At 36.8% G+C, this 26177-nt stretch overlaps 3 protein-coding genes and 1 long non-coding RNA gene across 4 annotated transcripts in view; 3 read left to right on the top strand and 1 right to left on the bottom strand.

Moving 5' to 3' along the window:
• The window catches only part of LOC103939136 (disease resistance protein RPV1), an 87462-nt gene extending 77670 nt beyond the window's left edge, over nucleotides 1–9792 (top strand). Inside the window, exons 2-7 of the mRNA XM_048567300.1 lie at nucleotides 3082–3292; nucleotides 3707–4267; nucleotides 6212–7310; nucleotides 7534–7809; nucleotides 7929–8801; nucleotides 8914–9792. Coding sequence (XP_048423257.1) covers nucleotides 3135–3292; nucleotides 3707–4267; nucleotides 6212–7310; nucleotides 7534–7809; nucleotides 7929–8801; nucleotides 8914–9315 — 3369 coding nt within the window. The 5' untranslated portion in view covers nucleotides 3082–3134 and the 3' untranslated portion in view covers nucleotides 9316–9792. The remainder of the gene's footprint in view (nucleotides 1–3081; nucleotides 3293–3706; nucleotides 4268–6211; nucleotides 7311–7533; nucleotides 7810–7928; nucleotides 8802–8913) is intronic.
• A 3422-nt stretch (nucleotides 9793–13214) lies between these two features.
• On the bottom strand, nucleotides 13215–15619 carry LOC103939144. The gene is made up of 3 exons (XR_666080.3): nucleotides 15179–15619; nucleotides 14396–14454; nucleotides 13215–13474 (listed from the first exon to the last, which is right to left on the bottom strand). It is a non-coding gene; the product is annotated as an uncharacterized LOC103939144 (long non-coding RNA).
• Nucleotides 15620–18815: 3196 nt separating this feature from the next.
• LOC103960723 (GDP-fucose transporter 1-like) lies at nucleotides 18816–20029 on the top strand. The gene has a single exon (XM_009373203.3). The coding sequence runs from the start codon at nucleotides 19355–19357 to the stop codon at nucleotides 19988–19990; it is 636 nt and encodes a 211-aa protein (XP_009371478.2). The 5' UTR covers nucleotides 18816–19354; the 3' UTR covers nucleotides 19991–20029.
• Nucleotides 20030–22109: 2080 nt separating this feature from the next.
• On the top strand, nucleotides 22110–25581 carry LOC103960652 (disease resistance protein RPV1-like). The gene is made up of 5 exons (XM_048566960.1): nucleotides 22110–22257; nucleotides 22910–22973; nucleotides 23241–23331; nucleotides 23385–23904; nucleotides 24965–25581. Exons 1-5 carry the CDS (start codon nucleotides 22110–22112, stop codon nucleotides 24994–24996), a joined length of 855 nt encoding a protein of 284 aa, XP_048422917.1. The 3' UTR covers nucleotides 24997–25581.
• The last annotated feature ends 596 nt before the right edge of the window (nucleotides 25582–26177 follow it).

The raw sequence follows: 26177 nt of genomic DNA, 5'->3' as shown, positions 1-26177 counted from the left end.
TGAATCCTGGTGAAGCAGACGTCCGTAGAACTACAATCACAGAGTAGAGACGAAATTCTGTTTCAAGGACATTACGGTACGCAAGCCTCGATCCTTAATTTGTTTGTTTAATATTATTTCATATTTTTTTTTCATACTTTGTTAAATTATTTGTTCGCATTTATTATTTATTAGCGTATATAAATTTATCATTGATTGTTGATATTTATCCAACAGTCTTAACTCTCTTTTTCACTTTTTTTTTTTATATAGAAAAACAAATGTGTCCCGTTTCAAATATTAGCATTGCCTAGTGGTGCAAGGAAGCATGAAGATACGGTAGAGATGATGGTTTGATGCAAGCTAACTAGCTTTGATGAACAGAGGAAGGTAAATGTTAAGGAGAATTTTTAAAGTGAGATTTTCTATGAACTTTCTATCACCTCACATTTTAATTTTAACTTTTGTACTAACATTATAAAACATTGTGCCAAAAAAATGAGGAGGTATAGAATCCATGGAAAGTCTCACTTTTGTGAGAGCCTCATTAACATTTCTCATTGAGGAATTATGATGTGCTGGTAGGAAGGATTGCTCGATCCCTTCGAAATGTTTTGTTAATGGTCGAACTAATTACAATGTACCTTTAGTTTAAGTCAATTGGTTGTGGGCTCTGGTGATATTAATATAGGGGTGTGATATCCACATATATCTTTTTACTTTTCACACACCTTTTGTTAGATCCGACATTGCCCAGGGAAGTCGATCCTATATGTCTTATATGTATATTCTCATTTCTTCCTAGCACGAGGCCTTTTGGAAACTCACTGGCTTCGGGTTCCATGGGAACTCCGAAGTTAAGCAAGTAGCGCACAAGAGCACTCCCATGATGGATGGCCCACTGGGAAGTTTTCGTGTGAGTTCCCAGAAACAAAACCGTGAGGGCGTGGTCGGGGCCCAAAGTGGACAATATTGTGCTACGGTAGTGGAGCGGGCCCGGGATGTGGTGGACCCCGGGCGGGGATGTGACAATTTGGTATCAGAGCCAATCCCTGGCCGGAAGTGTGCCGACGAGGACGTCGGGCTCCTAAGGGGGGTGGATTGTTAGATCCCACATTGCCCAAGGGAGTCGATCCTCTATGCCTTATATGTATATTCCTATCTCTTCTTAGCACGAGGCCTTTTGGAAGCTCACCGGCTTCGGGTTCTATGGGAACTCCGAAGTTAAACGAGTAGCGCGCGAGAGCACTCCTATGGTGGGTGACCTATTGGGAAGTTTTCATGTGAGTTCCCAGAAACAAAATCGTGAGGGTATGGTCAGGGCCCAAAGCCGACAATATCGTGCTATGGTGGTGGAGCGGGCCCGTGATGTGGTGGACCCGGGCTGGGATGTGACACCCTTCTAATTTTCGAGCGTTGAATTGGATGAATTGAAGAATATCAAATGATAGAAATCTACAAGGGGTATGTAAGAAGTAAGAAGAGATGTGTAGATAGCACACCCCTTAATACATATGGAGAGGCAAGTAAATGGGTCCTTAAGGCTATCTCCAACCAAAGGGTCCAGAGGGCCAGATGCCAGAAAATAGCCTGAAAATCATCTCCAACTGAGGGCTAGGTCAAAGGGCTTGTAAGTCCCATGGGACAAAAAATGGACAAATGGGCAACTGACTGGCCCAACCCAGCCAGCCAACCAGCCTCGAGCTAGCCCTTGATGTCATATTTGATTTGATTGTTTTTTAACAAAATTTTTAAAAAAATATTGATTTTTTTTCCCTAGAACTTCTTAAGCTATTAAACAACATTAAATAACATGAAACAACATTAAACAATATTAAACAACATAAAAAAAATTAACAACATGAAACTTAAACAACATTTTTAAAAACATTTTAACAACATAAAACTTAAACGCCTACTCCATGCTTCTTTTGGCCCAAATATTTGCAACAAGATCCTATTGTAGGTATTTGTTGTAGTTTTTAAATTTAATTTGTTGTAGTTTTTAATTTTAAATAATAAATTATGTTTGGCTCTATGACCCTTTGGTCCCTTGGTTGGAGATGATTTTTTGTCACAGGACTATGTTTGGCCTATGACCCTCTGACCCCTCGGTTGGAGATGGTAAGAAATAAAGTCCTACACTGTTCATTGAAATATTAATTTCTTGAAAAACTATAAGGCCAAAGAAAGCACTCCGGTCCTCGTTGGAGATGGCCTAAGTATTATAAGGCGCTGATTAATAAGTTATTCTGGAAGAATTAGACCCCAAAAGCAAGGAGAAAGCAAAAGGATGGTGGAATTAGAATATCGGCGTTCTTGTCTATACATTTGACTTTGGCATTGCTCCATGACGAAAGGAAAAAGACATCCAATAAATTACAACAAAAACTTCTTCGAGTAATTACAATTATTCAACTAATCTATAATGTATTATTTTATGTTAAAAATTGGGAGCATTGGAGATGTAGCATGGTAGCAGATATACTACATTTGTAAACTAAATAATGTGTCACAAATAAAAAATAAATACGTTAATCAACAGTTAAGTAATAATCTAATTATTAACTTTTACGTCATTTAGTTTACAATTTTTTACCTATAAATTTAGTTTCTTTAGCATTAACCATAAACAAAAGTGATCGAATAAAAAAAAAACTGAAATGTGAAAGGGTAAAGGATATTTGAAAAATGGGTAAATTATATTTGACTCCCTCATGTTTAGAATCGATTTCAATTCCTTACAACATCTTTAAAACATTTCAATTTCATATATTTGCTTATCATTTTATTTCAATTTCATACATTCGTTATAAAATCTATTAAATAAACTATAACGTGGCAAATAAAAAATCATCATTTGTATTGACGACTGCCACATTTATGCATAACTAAACACTTGATAAAAAAATTAAAATAATTATTTTTTAAAAAATAAAAATAAAAAAAGCGAAAACCTAGTTCGTCTTCCCCGCGCCTTCTCCCCACCCGAGCCCACCCGCAAACGTTTACTACTTCCCTCAGGGCTACCTCGAGCAATCTTCCACCTCCTCCTCCTCCTTAAGATTGGAATTCCTAATTGGGTTTCTGAATTGTGAACAGGATAAAGCGTTCTGGGTTGGGTTCTCTGCGTTTTCTCTCGAAGCATTCGAATTATGGAGGGTTTGCCGAAGTTGATTGGGAAAATCCCAAATGACCCCCCAAAATTGGGCTCCGCTTCAGCTTCCTTCGACCCTCACCGTGGGCCTGAAGGTCTCGCCGCCGCTCTGTCGTCCTCCGATCAGTCTCGTATTTTGCTCAACAGACCCGCAAGGTACCTCTGAAGTTTCAGATATTTTAATGGTACTCTGTAAATTGGGGAGGGTTTGGTTTGGGATGGGAGTTTGTCTTTGAAATCTCAAATTGTAGGATTTTTTGCTCAATGATTTCCGCAATCATGGTTTAGGGTTCCAGAGGCTTGGGTTTTGTGGGGTTTAGCTTTCAATGATTTTCCATAATCGATTTTTTCAGTCAAGATGAATGAGAGTGGGTGGCAATGTATGGTGGGCTCTAACTTCGATTGTTTCTTCCCTCATTCACCTGGGACTTTCATATATTTTCTCTTGAGACCATCAATTTCCTTTTCTTCAAGGCTGCCTCTTCTTGACAGAGAAAGGGAGAAGATTTCGCATGAAGAGTCGTGAAGTAGTTGAAGAGTCCCTATCTCATCAATTTTTTTATTTTTCAGTCGTGATATGAACAACTGCAGTGCCATAACGGTCGATTCCGCCATGACAGACCACGAAGTCTCCTCTTCATCCTCCTCCAAGTCAAAACTCTGGAATTACACTGTGTTTTTGAGCTTCAGCGGCGAAACGCGCAATGGCTTCACCGGCCACCTCCACGCGCAATTCAAAGACCGGGGATACCAGGCTTATATCGATGAGGACGATCTAAAAAGAACGAAAGAAATAAAAAAGGAACTGTACCAGGGAATTGAAGAGTCGAGGATCTCTATCATTGTCTTCTCAAAGATGTATGCAGGTTCGAGTTGGTGTCTTGACGAGCTGGTTAAGATCATGGAGTGCGGAGACAAACTGGGGCGAGATGTTTTGCCAATATTCTATCATGTTGATCCTTCACATGTCAGGAAGCAAAATGGAGATTTTACCGAAGCATTTCAGAAGCACGAAAAGGACATCCATGAAGAAAAAGATGGCAAGACACGTGAAAAGGTAAACCAGTGGAGAAGGGCTCTTACAGAAGCTGCAAATTTGTCTGGCTACCATCTTAAAATCACTGACAATAGGTAATCATTCACCTGCTTTTCAAGATCTGAAACATTATAGTGAATGACTTAATCTCTCATACAATTTGATCATGCTTAATTAATACACCTTAATCTCTCATATAAAACCAAACCGTAAATGGAGTTTAATTAATGAACGACTTACGTTCTTTTAATTAATCACACACACGTATATATAGGAATCCTTTAACAAGAGGGATCCTCATTTTTCTAAAAAAAGAGGACAGCCTTTTGATCATTGGATTTGACTTTAATGAAATTGTGTGGCATGTGATTTAATCTCAACCACACAATTTCATTAAAGTCAAGATTTAAAAAGAAAAATGAGGATCCCTCTTGTTAAAGGGTATATATATGTATGTATGTACGTATGAAGGAAAGAAGGAAAGAAAATTGTTTATGTACTGCTGAGTAGGGACATTTTTTCGTCCTTTTATTCAAGTTGAACAAAAATTATCCGATTTCTTTTCTAATATTTTTGTAATCTTTGTTTTTTATATTTATTTTTTTTACAAAATTACGCCTGCGAATTTGGTTCAGTCAGATTTGAATTGTTTTTGTTTTAGGGGCTGTTACATCCAAATATTTTTTATGAAGTCTTGAGGTGCTAAAGTAATCTTCTGACATTCTAATATTAATTAATTAAAATATAATTAATAGAAAATTAGATTATAAGCCCTAAATAAGATCTATTTTTCGTTAAAGTTGAGTGTAAGATTAATATACTGATTTTGGTTCTTTGACTTTATATATCACCTGAAATCTAGCTAATAATTATGAACTTTTGTTTTGCTTTATTTTGACTATTATAAATAGAGGATGTTTACTTAATGTGTATTCAATACTGGTAAAAAATTGCAATGTGTTAATGAATATCATGCATTTTTTTTCAAAAAAAAAAAAAAAAAACTAACTTCATCACCGTGGAGAGACCCTCCTAAAAATATAGAAGAGACTTCCTCAAACAAAAAAAAGAAAAAAAAAAAATATATATATATATATATAGAAGAGAAAGACTACCATAATGATCATGCTATACATATATTACATATATGTTTGCTCATATATATATATATATATATATCTGTGTGTGTGTGTGTGTGTGTGTACAATTTGTATATCTATTCATATGTACATAACTATATATTTATGTACTGATGTGCCTATACATCTGAATCTATGTGAATATGTGTATCTACATATATAATTATGTACCTTTATTAGTGTATATTTTTTATTATGTCTGCATATTAGTTCAATTTTTTGGTTTTTTGTGATTGTCTGTACAAATTTTCATATATAGTTTAATTCTCATTAACAAGATGTTTATAAAAATCTTCCATTTTAAATTGCTAAATTTGATTTGCAGAAATAAAAAACCATATTTTTAAGGCCTACTTGATGATTAAATTAGGAATTTTAGAAAGAAAATTTGAAAATAATAAAAGTGTGCAGGGGTATTTAATATGACGTGATAATGAGTTTTAGAATCAGGGACTAAAGTTAGATTTATAAAAGTGTCCTAGTTATAATGAAAAAATAATCTTATTTAGGTCCTTAAGTATAAATGCCCCTATAATTAACATGCTTAATTAATATTTTACAGAAGCCAAACATTTATTAGTGTGCTTAATTAATACACCTTAACCTCTCATTTTACACTCCCAACTTTCTATAATTAGAAAAAAAAAATATACTTGTGAGAGAAGTATAGAATAAGTTTTTAAAGTGTTAATAACAGTTCCCTTAAATAATACAACTAACTTTTATAAATCAATGAATGACTGTTTCTTTTATTCAGTTCGGTCACAAAATCACATGCTAGTAGCAGCCTGGTAGTGTGTGCGTGCGTGTGTATGGAGGAAAGAAATTTGTTTATGTACTGATAGCTCCTACTTTGCCTTCATTGAGTCCCACTAATGCTCTTACGAATTCAATTTTCAGGCACGAAGCAACGGTTATAAGAGAAATTGTTGACAAGGTTATTACGAACTGGCTTTTGACCATAAACCTATTACCAGCGGCCAAGCACCAAGTTGGAATTGATTCTCGGATTAAAGATATTATCACTTATCTTTCAAGTGATGGATCAGATGATGTTCTCATGGTTGGAATTTGGGGGATGGGTGGATTGGGTAAAACAACATCTGCGAAAGCCATTTTTAACAAAATTCATCATAAGTTCCAGTTCAAATGTTTCCTTGCCGACGTTCGCGACAATACAAGTAAACATGGTCTGGCTTATTTGCAAGAAAAACTTATTTTTGACATCTTGAAACAGAAGTCTGAAATAAGCAGTGTTGATAAAGGTATCAGTCTGATAGAAGATCAATTTTCACATAGAAAGGTACTTGTCATCATAGACAACATAGATGAAGTGGAACAACTGAATGCAATAGCTGGAAATCACAAATGGTTTGGTCCTGGAAGTAGAATTATCATAACGACACGAGATGAACATTTACTAAAGCAAGGGAAAGTGAACAAGACATATCCGGCTCAGGAATTGAATAAAGAAGAAGCTCTAGAGCTCTTGAGTTGGCATGCCTTTGGAAATCGACAGCCTAGCGAAGGATTTCTTGAACTCTCAGAAAAGTTTGTTTCTTACTGTGATGGTTTGCCACTAGCCCTTGAAGTTTTAGGTTCTTTTTTGGTTAAAAGACCCATTGCAGAGTGGGAATGTGAATTGAAGAAATTGAAAACAACTCCTGAAGGAAAAATAATAAAACCACTAAGAATAAGCTTTGAAGGGCTAGATGATACACAGAAGGCTATATTCCTTGACATATGTTGTTTCTTTATTGGAGAGGACAAGGACTATGTGGCAAAAGTATTAGATGAATGTGAATTTTTTGCGACAATAGGAATCAGTGTCCTCTGTGAACGATGTCTTGTAACTGTTGAACGCAACAAGTTGAATATGCATGATTTGCTTCGAGAAATGGCCAGAGTAATCATTTCTGAAAAATCTCCTCGTCAGCCTGAAAAATGGAGTAGGTTGTGGAATCCTCAAGATGTCACCCATGTACTAACAAAGAAATCTGTAAGTACATTCCCAATTTAATTTTGAATTAATGCATTGTACAAGAAAAGCATATATGTAACCGTGTGCGTATGTCTATTACACATTAAATAACATTCATGTGTAAATATGTGCGGTTGCACAAAGAATGTTAAACTAGCCAACAATAGTACTTTCATATTTTCACCGTATGTGATATGCAAATAATCCGTTTCTTACCACTATAACCTTTTTCTATTAACAGGGAACTGAAGAAGTTGAAGGACTTGCTCTACATTTCCCTAACAAGTCTAGTTGTTTCAGTACAGAAGCATTTGCCCATATGAATAAACTGAGATTGCTTGAACTCCGGAACGTAGAGCTCATTGGAGAATACAAACATCTTCCCAAAGAGTTAATATGGTTGCGTTGGTTTAGATGCCCTTTGCAGTCCATACCAGATGACTTTTTTAATCAAGATAAACTAGTATTTTTAGAGATGATCGGCAGCAGTCTGGTAAAAGTTTGGGAAGGTTCCAAGGTACAATCAATTACACAAAATGATGCTGTGTTTCTATTTTGTTTTGGATTTCCTTCTCTTTTTCATGTCATCTTTCTTTTGGATATTAATTTTAATTTTTCTTTGCTTTTCTGCAACAGTCGCTTCAGAACTTGAAAATCATTAATCTCAGTTGTTCCGGTTTCCTAATTAAATCACCGGACTTTTCGCAAGTCCCAAATCTTGAAGAGTTGATATTGGAAAGCTGTACAAGTTTGTTAGAAATTCACCCCTCCATTGGTAATCTTACAAGACTTTCTTTGGTGAACCTTGAATGGTGTAACAAGCTTGTTTCTCTTCCAAGGGATTTCTATAGGTTGAAATCTGTGGAGACTCTTCTTCTTAATGGTTGTTATCAATTCAGAGAACTGCATGAGGATTTACGGGAGATGGAATCATTGAGAGTACTTAGAGCAGATAAGACATCCATAAGTCAACTACCACATACCACAGTAAGATTGAAGAAACTCACTCATTTATCTATAATGGCAGCGCCTTGTGCTGAACGTTTTTATGCTTACGGTATGCCAACGGGCGCATTAAACGATGATGGAATCCCCAACCTTCGTATCCTTTGGCACCCAATGGGCGCATTAAACGATGATGGAATCCCCAAGGATCTTGGGAGTCTAAGTTCTTTACAATTTTTGGATCTTGGAGGGAATGATTTTCATACCCTACCAAGCTTCAGTGGTCTTTCAAAGCTTGAAACTCTACTGTTAAGTAAATGCAAGTTTCTTCATACAATCCCCGACTTACCAACAAATTTGAAATTTCTGGATGCCGATGGTTGCCATGCATTGGAAACAATGCCTAATTTTTCAGAAATGACAAATATGAGAGAACTGTATATAAGAGATTCACCCAAACTCATTGGGGTTCCAGGCCTGGATAAGTCATTAAACTCCATGACATTGATTCATATGATTGACTGCACCAGTCTCACAGCTGATTTTACGAAGAACATCCTACAGGTACCTCTCTTTCTCTCTCTCTCCCCTAAGTTAATTGCCTTCCTATCGATCGCATGCACACACAAACGCATATGTGCATGTATGTATATGACACTTGTATTTGTATATATAGGGATGGACTTCCTGCGGACTCGGTTGCGGACTCGGTGGCATTTTCCTCCCTTCGAGTTATGTTCCTGATTGGTTTGAGTTTGTCAATGATGGCAATAAAGTCAGTTTTGATATTCCCCCTAGTGAGGATCATAATTTTGAAGGACTGACTCTGTTCTGCATTTCCCAAAATGCTTGGCCTCTTGCCATTACTATTGTAAATAATACCAAGCATACTAAGTTGCGGGAGACCATCACAATCAGATTACATGTGCGCGATTATCTTTGGCAAGGACATATATCGAACGATAAGCTCAATTTGCAAAGTGGGGATAAAGTTGATGTAATTTTTGGAGACAGGGATTATCGTGATAGAATGAAGAGAACAGGAGTTAATCTACTATGGGGCAAATCTGTAAAGTAAAACATGCATGATTTGCATGGTGCTGGTTATGTTTTTGACCCATATCCACCTCGGTTCTATGGTGAGGCAGGACCAAGCCATGACGCATCTGATAATAATCATCCCAGTAATCAAATGGGAATTACTACAGATGACAGAATGGAAAAAGGCAAAAATTGTGAAGTGAAAGCATCACCTGTCTAGATTAAGTCTCACCAGATTGGTTCTATGGTGAGGCACGATCAAGGCGGTGATGCATCGTCATCATCAAGCTCATCCTCATCATCACATATCTGAGTTCTTGGTCTACAGATCACCGCTAGCTTCATCATCAGCAAGTCAATATTTCATATATCTTTCAGATTCTTGTGATTTTTCCAGTAAGTAATTGTTTTGAATTTTGAAGATATATTGCATTCAGAAACATTTCAGCATTACAAAAACCCATATAAGTCAAGCATCCAATGATTCGAGAAATACCATTTGAATTCGCAGAAATACTTGCCCTACAAATGCACCACACATTTTCTTGTCAAATGCATTTCTCATTTTACTCGCGTAACCATACTTAATAGTCAACACTGGACATTACATAAACGAAGTTACTTGCAATTCAAGAAGGCCATACCTCCACTGTGAGATACATAGGCATCTGTTTCTTCTTCCTTAGGGTTTTCGTCTGCAAGACCAGCGTTGAATGGGGAAGCGTCACTCTTATTGTCCATAATAATTATTTTCTCACTTTCTTCACCCACAACATTTTTGGTCTGCATAAAAAGAACATTACTACATTAGCTTCTTAAAGTTATATTTGTATGGCAGAAAAAAAAAAATGGCACAAATTTTCTAAAAAGATTTTGGGACAAAGAAGACTTACAACTGATTTCGAAAGATTCTGTATTTTCCACCAGGTTCTGCCTCACATGGCTGTCTCTGATCACCTTCTTAAGCTCTTCATTTCCACTCTTCAAAAACCCATCGGCAAAATGCCTCAGTTTTTCAAATTCCGTCACAGAAATGTGTTTTTTGTTCAAGTGAATCGTACTGTGAAGCTTCCAGCAACTTGCCAAGCATGACAAGAGAGCATGCAGATGAAGAGCTCCTTTCAACAAGTCTTTGGCAATGTCTTTCGGCTGCTGCCATTCGAACCTCATCCCTTTCGACTAGGAATCAATCGTGCGGCTCAGCTTCTGAGCTCCTCTGGACATGAGCTCAAAAGATGAAGGGATCTGATACTCCCCTGCGATCACAACATCCTTCTCTGCCTTGTGATCCAAACTTGGTTCTCGAGTTCTTCGACTTTCCATCTTCTGCTCTGTTTTCAGGGAACCACTTCGATTTTCTAGTCATCCCACAACCAATAATTCCTTTTGGATCATCACAACATCTTTCTCTTCCTATTGTTACATACTCTAGATAAGATATATGGGCACTAGTGCAATCAAAGACCTTTTTCTAAGAATAAGACAATTAAGCATCCAAGTTAAAGAAAATCAAACCCCAAGCTTCACCAGCATCTGGATTTCCTTTCTCTAAGGATTGAAACTGTTCTTTACTGAATTCGGATTATCGCACCAAAATTTGTGTCTAGGATTAGATGAAGAGAGAAAATGGACTAGATACTTAGCTCAGCAACGTCATACCCCAAGACCAATAGCCAATGCAAGTTGGAATGTACCGATCAAATAATGGGGTTTAAGGAATGCATTTCAGAGTACTTCATACCAAAAATGTCGATTCCAAGTTGAGCATAGATTGGAGAGAAGAAGCTATCCACAAAGTGAAAAAACCACCATGCGATATAGAAAGTGATCGCTATTGGAAATAGGACACACTGCAATGGAACAAAGAGTGAGAAGCTAATATGATACATATGAGCAAAAAGCAATCTCGAAGAAAAAGAACAGAGCTTTGATCCCATTAGCTTCTACATTAAATGCATCCATCAAGAGAAATCCACACACATGACATGATTAGTGTAAAATGACATGAAATGGGTTCAGTCTAAAACTATAAGAGGCTAAGTTGTACATTTCTTGAATTCATCTAAGCTAGAGGCTATCCCTGTAGCAAAACTCCTAGAATTCATCTAAGTTTTGAGTCCCTATCACTACTAAGCATTCCATCTTTCAGCATACCTCATGGGTCAAGTTAATAAATTTAAGAAATTTAACTACTCTCAGCTCCAAATCTTAAGAATAATCAGAAATCCAACAACGTTAAAGATATTTAACCCTCCCCCCAACATAGAATTGATGGTTTACACACAATATCAAAAGGGAAAATAGTATTGCATATGAACATGATTTGAACGAAATAGGAGCCAGAAGAAAGAAATGCCCACCATTTGTAGGAGGAAGAGCGATAGAGAAATGCTTTAATAGGTTTCTATGAAAGATGTCTCAATCCAATATTTTAGGAGAGGGGAGAGGTTTTTAAACTTGAAAAGACTTCTGATTTCTTTCACACAACAAACTCATAACACTACATGGCTTTTATGGCCACTACAATACATCATCATTTATTTAGCTAATTATAAGCTTCTTAATAATCAAAACATCTAGGGAAATCATGACTAACTCTAGAAATTCCAAACATCACAACTCTAGAACTTCTATCTTTCTTAACCCTGATTTATGACTCTTGGTAACTTAAATTTGGATTAACCTTCCAACACCATTCTGTCATGAACTTTTTTCTGTCCAAATAAATTTGGAAAACGTCTGCGCAGAGATAAAAGAGATCTGAATGATTGTTACGAAGATTAAGAAAAAGGAGCACAAACACTCAAAAGTATGGAAAACTAATGTGGTAACTTAGGCCACCAAAGGTAACTAACTTTTATCGATTCTTGATAAATTACTGCAACTTACAAGACAAATTTTTACATGCGTATCAGTAGTATAATGCAGCAGCAACACATTTATACTGACTAAAAGTAAAACGCTACGATGCCACTAAATATCTTGTAGAAATGCCTAGATATACCCGAATCAATTGTTTGATCAACTTATCACATTACTTGGAAGCTCAAGCAGAGAAAAAGAGCTACTCACACCCAAATTTCGAACCAAGGAGCTGAAAATAATGCCGAAAATCCAAATTAGCACGTTACAAGTCCAAATGAACTGATGAAAATTTGACAAACAAAGCAAGACCCAAATCTGAGTTTGCTCCTCCATTAGCCTTAGGAAACAGTAAATCAGACCAAGTCAAACACAAAATTAGAAACTTGGTCAACAAAATCAACCCATATATTACAATTAACACAAACACACTAACTCACTAACTTCAATTAACACAAACATACCAACGCCAAGTACACAATTTGATTGGTGGAATACACAATCCGATGGTCTTATAAGTGTTGCACTTGATAAACGTTCGTACCCCAGAAACTATTTAGGCAGAGGGTAATACTAGAGGCCATCTACTTAAACTATATTTTGTAGACCATATAATGTGGCGGTTGATGATTGAATTCCTTCTTTAGTCATTTAAATAAAGAATTCAATTATTGAACATCACATCATTCGGTTTACAAAATATGATCTAACGGAAGGAAAATACTGAGAAGACCATCTTTTTAGACCATATTTTGTAAACCACATTATGTAGCAGTTGGTAGTGGAATTCTATTTTTAATAAGGATAATGCTAGGAAAACTAAATTCTTAAACCAAATGACGTGTTATTAATAAGAAACAAACACATTTGTGACAACCCGTTTCAAATTTTACGTTTTTATTTTATTTTAAAAGTGTGAATTTACGAAATTACCCTAGAGGCAAGGACTTTGACTTCCGTTGACCATCGACTTGAGAGATGTGGTGTCACGCCCCGATCCCAACATACGTCAAGAATCGACACGTGACTAGGAAAATAACGTTCGTTGAATACGGTAGGAGTGATTGAAGGAAATACTTTAAATGATAACCCAATTTAATTTGAAGATAACTAAGTTCACTACTTGACATTTGCAAATATGTACATTTCAAAAAGAAGTACAACCTTCGCCAGAACAAAAACAAGTTCAAGATGCTCAAAAGAAAGTCCCAAAAATAAAAAGTACATGAGTGAATCAAGGGTAACCTAACGCTCCAAGTCTCTGATACCGTGCTGCTACCCCCACCTACGACCGTCTCGAAGTCTACTCAAGCTGTCACCTGTAAGTTCAGTGCCTACACCATCGAAATGGTACATCGGCAACCATCCACACAATATAAGCTGCGTAGTTTGTGTGAGTGACAATAATACCAAGTATGAGAGACAATTATTAAAATCATCCATCAAACACAATTTATAAACATTGAATGCAATTCCTTGATCACAATCAATACCAAACCTTTAAAACTCCAAATGAGTCACCCGGACATCCAAAAGTTCATTTGAAACAACTATCACATCTCACACCCATTTTCACATACACACAATGAAAGTAAAATTAGGGTGACACAGTTTATCCAAAGCCTACACCTTTGCGACTATCTCAACCCAAACTTAATGAACCAAGGTGGATACAATCCCGGACCATCACTCAACGGGATTGCGGGGTAAGAGGGATTCCGGACCATCTCTCAACGGAATCCGAATGGTTACGATTCCGGACCATCACTCAACGGAATCACGGAGTAGAAGGGATTCCGGACCATCTCTCAACGGAATCCGAATGGGTACGATTCCGGACCATCACTCAACGGAATCGTGGAAAGCCAACACCCATAATGTACAACGGTTCAAAGAACTGAGACTAGCACAAGTTGCTTCATTTACAAAAGCTCAACTAAGAGAAGTAAGGCATAAATACTAACTTTTAGAATGGATCAACGAATCGGAAATGAAACAATATTAAAACAGCAAATCCCCAATGGGTTAATGACCCACCACTAGCCCTCACATTTCATCACATTATGCCAATCAAACAATTTACATCATATTTCAGAATGTAATAATCAAATCTCATTCCATAATCTTAAATCAAAACTAGGTATTAACATAATAATTCAATAGAAATGTATTTATAAAACTAAGTCACACCCTCACAGAGTAGTAATTACAAAAGTAAGGTAATCACTAATATCACATATATTGAAGTCACTCACCTGGAACCCACGCTAATGCACCTTAGCACGATAGTCAAGGCATCACGTTCTATCACCTCCTGAACAAAGCACAAGTCCACATTTAGATTTCCTTCGATAATTCACATAATCAAAACTCTTATATGCCTCCCATAACACATTTAATAAGGGATCAAACCATTGTTCTAAGGCAGGGTCCATGATCTTACATCATTTACTCCATAAGACCCAATCACTAGATTTTCACTACTCCAGGTATCGTTATGGCCCATTATCAGAAACAGAGTGATACCAAATCCTTTAAATATATATAAACTTGAACATAACCACACTTAGATGGAAAAATTCCAGTAATTACGTAATCGAAAAGTAGGGATTCCAACGGCAATACTACTAAATTAAACAATTGAATTAACTACATGAAACGTAGGTGCCCGGTATCACACAGTCTCCTCCCCACCGGCTTCCATAATCTCTCCTTTCCTACAATCATTTTCTTCATACCTTCCCTCAAATACCCAAGAAGCAGGCATGAAAATACAGTCAAACGCCCATTATAAATCAAGGCAGTAACGTAAGGCTAGTTTCTAATGTAATTGAACACATTAACATAAAGCATCCAAATGTAGGCTTAGAATTACAAAATGCATGAAAATTCACATTCCAATGTCTGATTCAATCATCAACATTTCCATAACACCAATGTCACACAACAAAAAAATTCGACCCCTTTTTTTTTTTTTCAAAAAAAAATCTCAAATTTTACAAGAGCAAATATCTCAACAAGTAGAATAAACTTTATACCTGGGGCCGAGTCCAATTTGGCCGGGAAGGCCCTCAAATTGGCTCGCACCCAACGAAACCCTAAGATGGGTGTTCTTCAATTCGGCTTCTTTGGTGTTCCAACGCCCCAACCACTAGTTGGTCCAAGGGAAGTTGAATAAGGGTGATGGTGAATGGTGACACTCACCGGAATGACGAATCGCCGTTGAGAATCACTGGGTTCTCCGGTGGAGTTCTACCTGAAGTAAGCCTCAAACAAACTTGATTTTTGGTGGAGATGGAAGGAAGGAGATAGTCAAGCAAGTTACAAATGAAGTAGACAAGAAGGTCAGCTGAGAATCGGAGGAATTGGCTTGAATTTAGCAGGTTTGAAGTTATGTTGGTGAGGCATACGGGTTACAAATTAAGGGGGGGAAAAATGTCCCCTTCTCACCTCCCTCAACGTCTTTTATAAACCCCAAAAAAAAAAACTGATCGTTCCCTTTAAAAAAAGCAAACTTAACCTTTACCCACTTGTGGGAATTTAATAATTCCCACAATCTAAAGTTCACAATTCAAACGTCCGTAACTATACCGTTATAATTCGGACTCGCAAACGGCTTTCGCCTATGTATTCGTGGGTTCGAGATCTATTAAAAGAAACTAGTTGTAAATTCGGGGACTTATTCTTTTAGCATATCCGCGTAGTACTCGTTGGTACGAACATATAGGCGAAAGCTATTTGCGAGTCCGGATTATAACGGTATAGTTACGAACGTTCGAAATTGGTTATTCAAGGTTTAGTGTTAATTAAATTAAATCCCCACTTTGTGGGGTGAAGCCCAATCAGAAATGGAGGAAAGAAAGAAAGGAAAAAAAAACGGAAGTGGCTTTCTCGTCCACCCGCACCCACCACGAGTTCCCATTTTCCAAGGTCGATTTCGGCCAACTCCTGTGGAGTTTTTCGACGCCACCACTACCATCTTGAAGCTCTCATTCCCCTCTACAAAACCCACCCAAGAACCACCTTGATTAACCATGGTATGTGGCGGTTTGAGGCCACAAAAGTCGACAAAAATCGACGGTGCTACGGCCACTCTTTTCGATTTTCGGCAAATCGGCAAAGTGATGGCCGATGTCACCACTTGGGATTTGTAGCCCATCATCCCAGGAGAAAAACCCAACCAACCTTGACCCCGTTGGACCACTGTAGAAGATGAATCGACATCAGGAAGTTTTAGGCACCCGTCGGCTTTGTGGGCAAAATTGACCATCTTCCGTCCACTTTTGGACTTCGTGGCAAGTATGAAAGTTGCTCCACTCACTGAGATCTTCATTTATGTGAAGTTTGAGAATTTTTTGAAATAGTTGGATTTTCCGGCGAGTCGGGGCGGCTGACCGCCACCCGCGGCGGCGCGTGGCCAGTGGGCTGCCAATGCTATTTTTAGGCTATGTCAAATGTCTTGAATTCAGTTTTTTTATTTGAATGACATAGGTTGATCTTTGGAACCTAAATTCGTTACGATACGTTGCTTGATGAAAATGTGAATCGACAATCCGACCGTTGGATCGTCACCAAACTTGGATACATTATAGTAAGTAATATTTAAAGATCATAGGAATTTATGGATCGGGAATCTGATGTACGGATCCTCCCGAATTGAATTTGTAAGTTAGTAAAATAAATGTTCACGTCTACTTGGTTTTGGGCAAATGGCGGAGATCCAACCGTTGGATCGTAATGAAATTTTAATATGTTATTCTAGAAACATATTGTGGATCGTTGGGAGTTGCGGATTGGAAATCTGATATGCAGATCTTCCAAATCGAGCTATATAGGGTTGTAGACCCTACCGTTGATCTTTAATCGACAGTTGACTTTTGGTTAATGGGTCTCAAATTATTCTTGAAGGTCATTGAGGATATGTTTTATGTAAATTATGTATTCTATCGGTAAAAATTGTGAGACGTGATTTGATAATTGTTCACAGGCGACGATAGATAGTGTTGTTTCGATGTGCGTGCAAGATAATCATAGCGTGGACTCCAGGTGAGTGGGTCTTTTTCTTTCATAGGCATATAATTGATAGTTCCACAAGCACTTCTATAGTGATCTATGCTTGTTACCTAAAATTAATCATTTCAAACTACGAATGGCTTGATCCCTGTTTAGGGTACGTATGCAGTCTAACCAGACGTTAAATGCAGCCATATAATAAATGAGATTAAATAATTGAGACAATAGCCTTGTTTAGTGAATTGAGCAATGTGAAGGACATTGGTGGGAAGTGTGAGATTTAGCTTTATGATTTGGCGATTAATGTTGATCATGAATCAATGCGTGAAGAATCAAGAAATTAAAGTAAGGAAAGGTAAGTAATAATAGTTAATGTAACTAGGGTCTAATTGGGCTTAACACTGATGATTACTCTCAAAAGTAAATAGTTTGGGAGTAGGGTGTTATTGATTGTACATGTTACGCCATATTATATATTTTGGGAATATTATGAAATGTTTGGGTATAGATTGCATCATGGCATATTCATATGGATATTACCTGAACCTAACTATTATGAATGCTTTGAAGTGCTATATGACGCCGCGAACGTCCAGATATGCTTCAGGTGAGTACATGTTGATGTTAGTGATGGTAGTGAGTATGATTGTGTTGAGATATAGTATAGCTCATAAACCTGCACCCCGATGTTAATGCTCCTGCCCGTGGCCAGGGCACAGTCCTTCACGTGATGTTCACCTCCCGCACCTTACGCTCACCTTGGATCCAAGTTAGGTGTACAGTCCTGTCGTACAGACCACTTTAGGTGGTTCCGACTTGTGTGCAGGTATACTTATTAAGCTATTGGCTAGCCATGATTGATGAGATATTGATAAGTCGTACAGGTCACTATAGGTGACTTCGACTTATATGCTAGCCATGATTGATGAGATATGGATAAGTTGTACATGTCATTTTAGATGACTCTGACTGATATATAACTTTGTATTGATTAAGTTCATTTGGCCTACTTATTAATGTATGGTGGAGTTGATGGCAAACTGTGGTTTTGGTCATTTCTGAGTATGGTTTGGATATATGTATATATGTTCTACTGTCCTATAGAAAACGATAAGGGAATTACAGTGAGGGGTTTTTATTGTTAGAAAGATAATAGTTTTGGGAAGCTTGATTATACTGCTTACTCACACTTTCTGTTTTGTACCCCTTCAAGTTTTAACTGCTGAGTTCGTATCGACGAGGATATATAGCTAATCTTAGTATTGGTGGCTACTTTTAAGGGAATAATTCTTACCCACACTACTGTACCTTACTTATGCTCTGACATTGCGTGTGAAATGGATTCGCTCCCACTCGTAGCGCACTCTGGTATTTAGACACTTTTAGATTCAAATTTATTCACTTTTTATACAATATCACATTTTATGGCTTCGTCACCTTCCAGGTGTTGGCCAACACAGCTCGATTTGGGATCCTAGTAGACATTCTGGGTCGGGGTGTGTCACATTGATCGTCACTTAATTAATAATCCAATCATTTGGTTTACAAATTTGATTTAAAAAATTTAGTCTCCCATTACTCTTTTAATAATTCAAAGAAAAAAAAAATTCAACAATCAACTAGCATTGCAGATAGCTCTTTTTCAAAACATAGAAACAAAATATTTGTAATCAATAAAAAAAAAGGAGAGAAAAGTCTTCAAATAATATTCACAATTTTGTCAAATTTTTGGTGGGATATTATATTCACAATTACCTGATTAGAAGACCAAAAAGTCTTCAAAACGCGTTCTCCCTCCCCTTATATGAACAAAATCTCAAAGCCGGTGAAATTTCACCTGCCTCCTCTGAGCTCGCCGGAGCTCCCTCCGAGATCTCAACCTCCGCCGCAAGCCTGCCCTCTGCTCTTTTGGCTTCAAAGATCCGAGCTTTTCTGTATGTTGGTGATGTACAATTTCTTCCATAACTCTAAATTTCAGTCGAATCAATCGTCGTTTAATGCATTAATTTCATACCCAAATAGTAGATCGGCATAATTTTCAAAGTCCATATCTCAGATTTCTCTATGAAGTGTTCTCCTCTTCGATTTCACTCGCTTGCCTCTGTTAGTGTAGCCTTTCACTGTCCGTGTAGCTCTTGAAATTTTGAAGATCTACTGGTTTTTTTTGCTCTGAATTCGAATTGGTATTCTAGTTAGTGACAATGTCTGCGATTAGAGTCGATTCCGCTAAGCCGTATTTCGCTACGAGCAGTCTAGTGATTGGGTATGCTCTCTGTTCTAGCTTATTAGCTGTGATAAACAAGCTTGCCATTACCAAATTCAACTACCCTGGCCTTTTGACTGCATTGCAGTACCTTACTTCTGCTTTGGGAGTTTGGGTTTTGGGAAAGTCGGGATTTTTGCACCACGATCCCTTCACTTGGCAGACGGCGAAGAAGTTTTTACCTGCTGCACTTGTGTTCTACCTTGCTATCTTTACCAACACCAAACTTCTTCGCCATGCCAATGTGGATACTTTTGTAGTGTTTAGATCCTGCACACCCCTTTTGGTTGCGTTGGCGGATACTGCGTTTAGGAAACAGCCTATCCCGTCTAAGCTTACCTTTGTGTCGTTGTTGATCATTTTGGGTGGAGCTGTTGGTTATGTGGCCACAGATTCGGGTTTTACTTTGACTGCGTATTCATGGGCGTTTGCTTATTTGGTGACCATTACAACTGAGATGGTTTATATTAAGCATATGGTCACAAATCTCGGGTTGAACACATGGGGTTTTGTGTTGTACAACAATCTTTTGTCACTGATGATGGCTCCTCCAATTTATACAACATTTTTGTGATTTAGGATTTGTACATGAATTGAAATTTAATTTTTCTGATTTCAGCTCTCATTGGGATCCTAACACTCCATCATTAAAATCCTTTTTGTGTGATATTCTCCTCCAGGCACGGTTGCAAATACACAAGCCATCAAGGTATCTCATTCAATTATATATATATATATTGTAGATGTGTGTATTGCTTTATACATTTGTGAGTGTGAATTTGTTTTCTGTAGGTTGATTTAATTAATGACGTTTATTTTAATTTCAGGTTAATTTGGTTCTGTTAAACTAAAGATGTTAGAAGAGTGGAACCAGCAGTGTTTTAAAGAGGTTGGTTTGTCAATATTTTCATTTATGTTCTTTTAGTTGTTTGAATGGACTTTCTATAATGTAAATCAAGCTTAATTTAATTGCTGCATTTCTATATTGTCTTTGGTTTGTCCTTTTTTTTAGCTGAAAAATGTAATTTGGGTTTGTAGATCAAAGTTTTCCGGTAGGAAAATTACCTTGGAAATAAAATTTAAATACAAACACTTACATTTATTTAGGATTTTGAGTTCATCTTTTGTTTTAGTACATTTTGGTTCTGAGTGTGATATAGTGTATTGTAATCTTTATTTAACTGTGATTTTGTATATTTTAAGTGGTGGTTTGGATTTTGAAGGGTGAGAAAAGGGTTTGATGGGTTTTAGAGGAAACGTGGATAATTTAACAGGAGTTTGGAAGTGGAAGAATGACTATGGAGGATGGGGACTAAGGGATAGTAGGAAGCAAAGTAGAAGGGATTGTACACAGAGATTTCTGTGTTTGGGTACGTTTTTGTTTTGGGTTAAGGAAGGCGACGAGGTCTGCTTGCGAATGGAAGCATTTCAGTTAGTTTGGTCAGGAATTGAATCCTCCATCAAGTTTTCAACCCAAAACAAAAACATACCCAAACACAGAAATCTCTGATTACAATCCCTTCTACTTTGCTTCCTGCACTTCATTTCATTTTGTCAAATAGTACATCAATTTCCATCTTCACTGTCTTAATATGTTGTTACGGTAATTTAACTCATGTTTGTCCACAAATTTGTACTAATTTTAATACCTACATTCTCATTTTGTCCATTAATTGTTCTAAAACTTTAATTTAAATTTCTTTGTTCTTTTATTTACTTTTCTTTCGTTGATGCCAGGTGTTTCCATGTACTAAAATTGCATCAAATGCCGACTTTATTATGCTGATGAAAGTGAGAGCTTCAACTCACATTATCTAAAACTCTTAGCTCAAGTAAGTCATCAGTTCCATATGCTTTTTATTTTTTGATATCTAAGTGGTTGACATGGTTTTTGACCAGTAAATCACGTGACTTTACATTTACGATTATATTGTTTTTGACTATTTATTAATGTAATTGGAGAAATTGTTTCTTTAGTCTACTAAATACTATGAGATTTTCAAAGTTGAATCCGCTTGCTTTCGATCTGTCGGAACAAATTCTCTTTATAAAGTAACAAAACAAAAATATTTCTTGATGAAATGAAGTTGTTTACTTTATTGGGATGATCGTTTGGTCACGCCCTATTGGTTCTAAGCATAAATATACCAAAATGGATTTTCAATTTTCCATTTTACATATTTATTGGTTCAAATTTAAATGCCATCGTAAACTTAGACATCTGTTCATTACACTAAATTCGAGTTTACATTTTTTTAAATATATTTATCTATACAATTACTAATCCCGTAACAACATGTGGATCGAATTTCTAATTTCAACCTAAAATAACCATTATTGATATTTTGGATAGTCTTTTCAAGAATCTTTTTGGATATTCTGTCTTTTCGTGTTCCTTTTTTCCTTCTTTTCTTCTCTCTTTCCCTGCACCTTCCCGGCCAGAAGTATGTCCTTTCCCAAGTCCATACGCCAACATTATTATATTATAACCTTTTGTTTATGTTGACTGAAGTAGCTTGACTTGGGCTAGGTATTTCAATGTCATCCGTTCGGCAACACAAACACAACCATTGCCTTTTTTTTTAGTCGTGATCTGAACCACTGCAGTGCAATAACGGTCGAAGATCTCTATCATTGTCTTCTCAAAGAAATATGCAGATTCGAGTTGGTGTCTTGACGAGCTGGTGAAGATCATGGAGTGCAAATCCGAACTTCAGCGACGTGTTTTGCTAATATTCTATCATGTTGAACCTTCGAATGTCAGGAAGCAGAATGGAGATTTAACCGAAGCATTTCAGAAGCACGAAGAGGACATCAGTAAAGAAGAAGATGACGGGAAACGTAAAGATAGAAAATAGAGGTTACAGCAGTGGAGAAAGGCTTTTACAGAAGCTGCAAATTTATCCGGCCACCCTGTTCAAATCACTAACAATAGGTAATCATTCACTTTCTTTTCAAGATCTGAAACATTTTAGTGAATGACGGAATCTCTCATATAATTAAGAAATGGATTTGAAGTTTAGACATGTTTATAAAATCAAGAAATAGATCTGAAATTGAGACTTGTTTAAGTTCGTTCCAAAATCACATACTAGCTAGTACTTTAATTACTCTAATTAATTAAATATTTAAAGAAAATTGTAGCAATTAACTCAACAGAAGGAATGATCCCTCAATTAAAAATTCATGGCAATTGGTCCATTAACTCATTAAAACAAATAGCTATGGTTATTTCAACTCCGTCAGAATTAGTCATGTTGGAAGAGTCATTGCTTCAATTGAGTTAAAATTGAGGGACTGTTGCTGCAAGTTTTCTCATTTAACTTTTCATATTTGTCTCTTGATTCAACCTCACGTGTGTGGCACGTGACACATTTTGACGGAAGCTCTCATGAATTGACGAAAAAGACCATAGTTACACGTTTTGATAAGTTAAGAGACCAATGGTTTATGAATTTTCAATTGAGGAATTATTGCTCTAATTGGATTGAAGTTAAAGGACTATTGCTCCAGTTTACTCAAAGATTTAAGTTGCTTTTCAAGATCACTGACAACAGGTAATCATTCAACTGCTTTTCAAGATTTAAGTTGCTTTTCAATCTCTCAAATAAAACCTAAACCGTAATTGTAGTTTAATTAATACACCTAACTTTTAACCAAAGTTCGTCACAAAATCATATACTGATAGAATTATAACTAATTTCACGATCGGAATTCCCTTTCTTGTTTTTGTGAAGGAAAGAAGGAAAGAAATTTTTTTATGCACTGATAGCTCCTACTGAGCCTTATTGAGTCCCACTAATACTTATGAATTCAATTTTCAGGCGCATGGTAGAGTATATTAGAGAAATTGTTGACAAGAATGTTATGAAATGGCTTCCAATTACAAACGAATTTGATGTGGCCAAGCACCCGGTTGGAATCAATTCTCGTGTTCAAGATGTTATCACTCTTCTTTCATGCGGTGAATCGGATGTTCGCATGGTTGGAATTTGGGGGATGGGTGGATTGGGCAAACAACAATTGCCAACGCCATTTATAACCAAATTCATGGTGGGTTCCAATTCAAAAGTTTCCTTTCCGGCGTCAGGGACACTGCAAGTCAAGCAGACGGTCTGGTTGATTTGCAAAAAACACTTATGTATGACATCTTGGCAAAGATGCCTGAAATAAGTAGTGTTGATCATGGTATCGGTCAGATAAAACTACAATGTGGACATAGAAAGGTACTTGTCATCATGGACAACATAGATAAAGAGGATCAACTGGATGCAATAGCTGGAAATCACAAGTGGTTTGGTCCAGGAAGTAGAATTGTCATAACGACACGAGATAAACATTTATTAAATAAAGTGGATGGGATATATCCAGCTCAGAAATTGAATGATGAAGAAGCTTTGGAGCTCTTTAGTTGGCATGCTTTTGGAGAGAGTTGGCCTAACAAAAATGATCGTCTACTCCCAAAAAAGGTTGTTTCTTACTGCAAAGGTTTGCCACTAACTCTAAAGTTTTAGGTTCTTTTTTGAAGTCGAGAACCAAAGCAGAATGGGAAAGTCATTTGGAGAAATTGAAAAAAATTCCAGATAGAGAGACAATAAAACAACTAAGAATAAGCTTTGAAGGGCTAGATGATTCGCAGAAGGCTACATTCCTTGACATATCTTGTTTCTTTATTGGATGGAGCAAGGAATATGTCGCAAAAGTATTAGATGGAACAATAGATATTAGCATTCTTTATGAACGCTGCCTTATAACTATTGAACGCAACGTATTGAATATGCATGATTTGATTCGAGAAATGGCTAGAGAAATCATTTCTGAAATATTCTCGGGTCACCCTGGAAAATGGAGTAGGTTGTGGAATCTTCGAGAGGTCACAGACGTATCGACAAATGATTATGTAAGTGCATTTCCGATAAAATTTTGGATTAATGCATCTTACGGGAAAAGCATATATGTAACCTACGTATGTCTATTATAAATTAAACAGCATTCACTTGTAAATATATGCATTTGCATTAAGAAGCTCAATTAGGCAAAATCACGTCAAATTATATGCAGATTATCCTTTTTCTTACCCAGTACAACCTTTTCTTTAACAGGAAACTGAAGGTTTGTTCAAAAATCAAAAGGGGGAAACTGAAGAAGTTGTAGGACTAATTATCGATTTCCAAAGCTCGAACAATGCTAGTCTCAGTACAGTAGCATTTGCCAAAATGAAGAAATTGAAATTTCTCCAGCTATACCACGTACATCTCAAAGGAGAATACAAACATCTTTCCAAAGAGTTAATGTGGTTGCGCTGGTATAGATGACATTTGGAGTTCATACCAGATGACTTTTTTAGTCAAGATAACCTAATTTTTATAGAAATGCGGTTTAGCAAACTGGTACAAGTTTGGGAGGGTTCCAAGGTACAATCAATTACACATGATCATGTTCTATTTCTATTTGTTTTTGGATTTCCTTTTTTTTTTTTTTTTTTTTTTTTTTATGACATCTTCCTTTTGGATATTAATTTTACTTTTTCTTTGGTTTTCTGCAACAGTCGCTGAAGAGGTTGAAAATCATGAATCTTAGTCATTCTAAATCCTTAAAAGAATCACCGGACTTTTCACATGTCCTAGATCTTAAAGAGTTGATATTGGAAAACTGTGACAGGTTGTCCAAGATTCACCCCTTCATTGGTTGGCTTGAAAATCTCTCTTCCGTAAACCTTAGAAACTGTTAGTCTTATTTCTCTTCCAAGGCAATTCTGTATGTCAAAATCTGTTAAGACTCTTTGTCTTAATAATTGTCCGAATTTCACAGAACTGCATGAGGATATAGGGAAGATGGAATCATTTGAAATACTTGAAGCAGAGGATACAGCCATAAGACATGTACCACCTTCCATTGTAAGGTTGAACCTCACTCGTTTATCTATAAGGTTTGGGTACTAGAATTTGGGCTAGAGAACATCCTTCCAGTTGGTGGCAAACCTCGGTTGCCTCCAGATTAGAATGTCATATTTCTTTTTTCTTTTTTGTGAGGAAACAAATTGTAATATAAGAATAAAACAACAAATTTGCATAACTGATCTTTGATACAATTTTGTACAAATGTTGGTTATGAACAGACTGAAAATTTAGAATCAGTGAAGGGCTAAGGGACAAGATTAAGCTACCTCAGACTTGCATTTGCTCCTTACGCAAAGATAACAGCTTCCTATAAATGCATAGCACCACTTTAACTGGTCCAAAGTGCTCGTTTTGCAAATCCTTGGAACATCTTTGCTCCGAGCTATCAGTGATCTGTGGGGAGAAAAATGGAAACACATGAGATGGAATGTAGAAAGAATTTCCTTTTTAAAGCAGAAGTATAGAATTGGACATGAACATGATTTTTCCTATTTCAGCTGAATATAAGTATGTACAATTGTTTAGGCACCCTAGGAGAATATAAATGAAAAAGGAGAATACAAATGCATAACACTCACAGGATGACCAGAAAACTTCTGTATCTGCAGCCGCAGTTGCTACATCTGGTGCGGAGAAAAGGCTATCCACAATGTAGTATCAGCAAAATTCCAAACTACAAAAAAAAGGAGGACCTTTTGGGACGGTAAAAACGTGTCGCCATAGGCCTTTTATGGGGCTTGCAACGGCAAGTAACGCATCGCAATAACTATGATCGTAAATGTTGGTCAATTATAGGCAACACTATGAGTGCGTTGCAAATACTATTAAAACAGGCTTCCGACGGCAAGTAAGCGTTGCAAA

Source organism: the organism of the source record quoted next, unplaced genomic scaffold (assembly GCF_019419815.1).
Source record: "Pyrus x bretschneideri cultivar Hongxiangsu unplaced genomic scaffold, Pyrus_bretschneideri_v1 Contig44, whole genome shotgun sequence".
Lineage (NCBI taxonomy): Eukaryota > Viridiplantae > Streptophyta > Magnoliopsida > Rosales > Rosaceae > Pyrus > Pyrus x bretschneideri.
The sequence above is the reverse complement of the archived record's forward strand: the minus strand, read 5'-3'. Positions and strand labels throughout refer to the sequence as shown.

Excerpts from the sequence above, each read along its gene's own strand:
- LOC103960652 (XM_048566960.1), top strand. The coding sequence starts at position 22,110 with ATGGAGTGCAAATCCGAACTTCAGCGACGTGTTTTGCTAATATTCTAT. Across the intron at positions 22,974-23,240 it reads TTCAAGATCACTGACAACAG|GCGCATGGTAGAGTATATTA; the intron begins GTAATCATTCAA and ends TTCAATTTTCAG. Across the intron at positions 23,905-24,964 it reads GGTTGTTTCTTACTGCAAAG|TCGCTGAAGAGGTTGAAAAT; the intron begins GTTTGCCACTAA and ends TTTCTGCAACAG.
- LOC103960723 (XM_009373203.3), top strand. The coding sequence starts at position 19,355 with ATGTCTGCGATTAGAGTCGATTCCGCTAAGCCGTATTTCGCTACGAGC.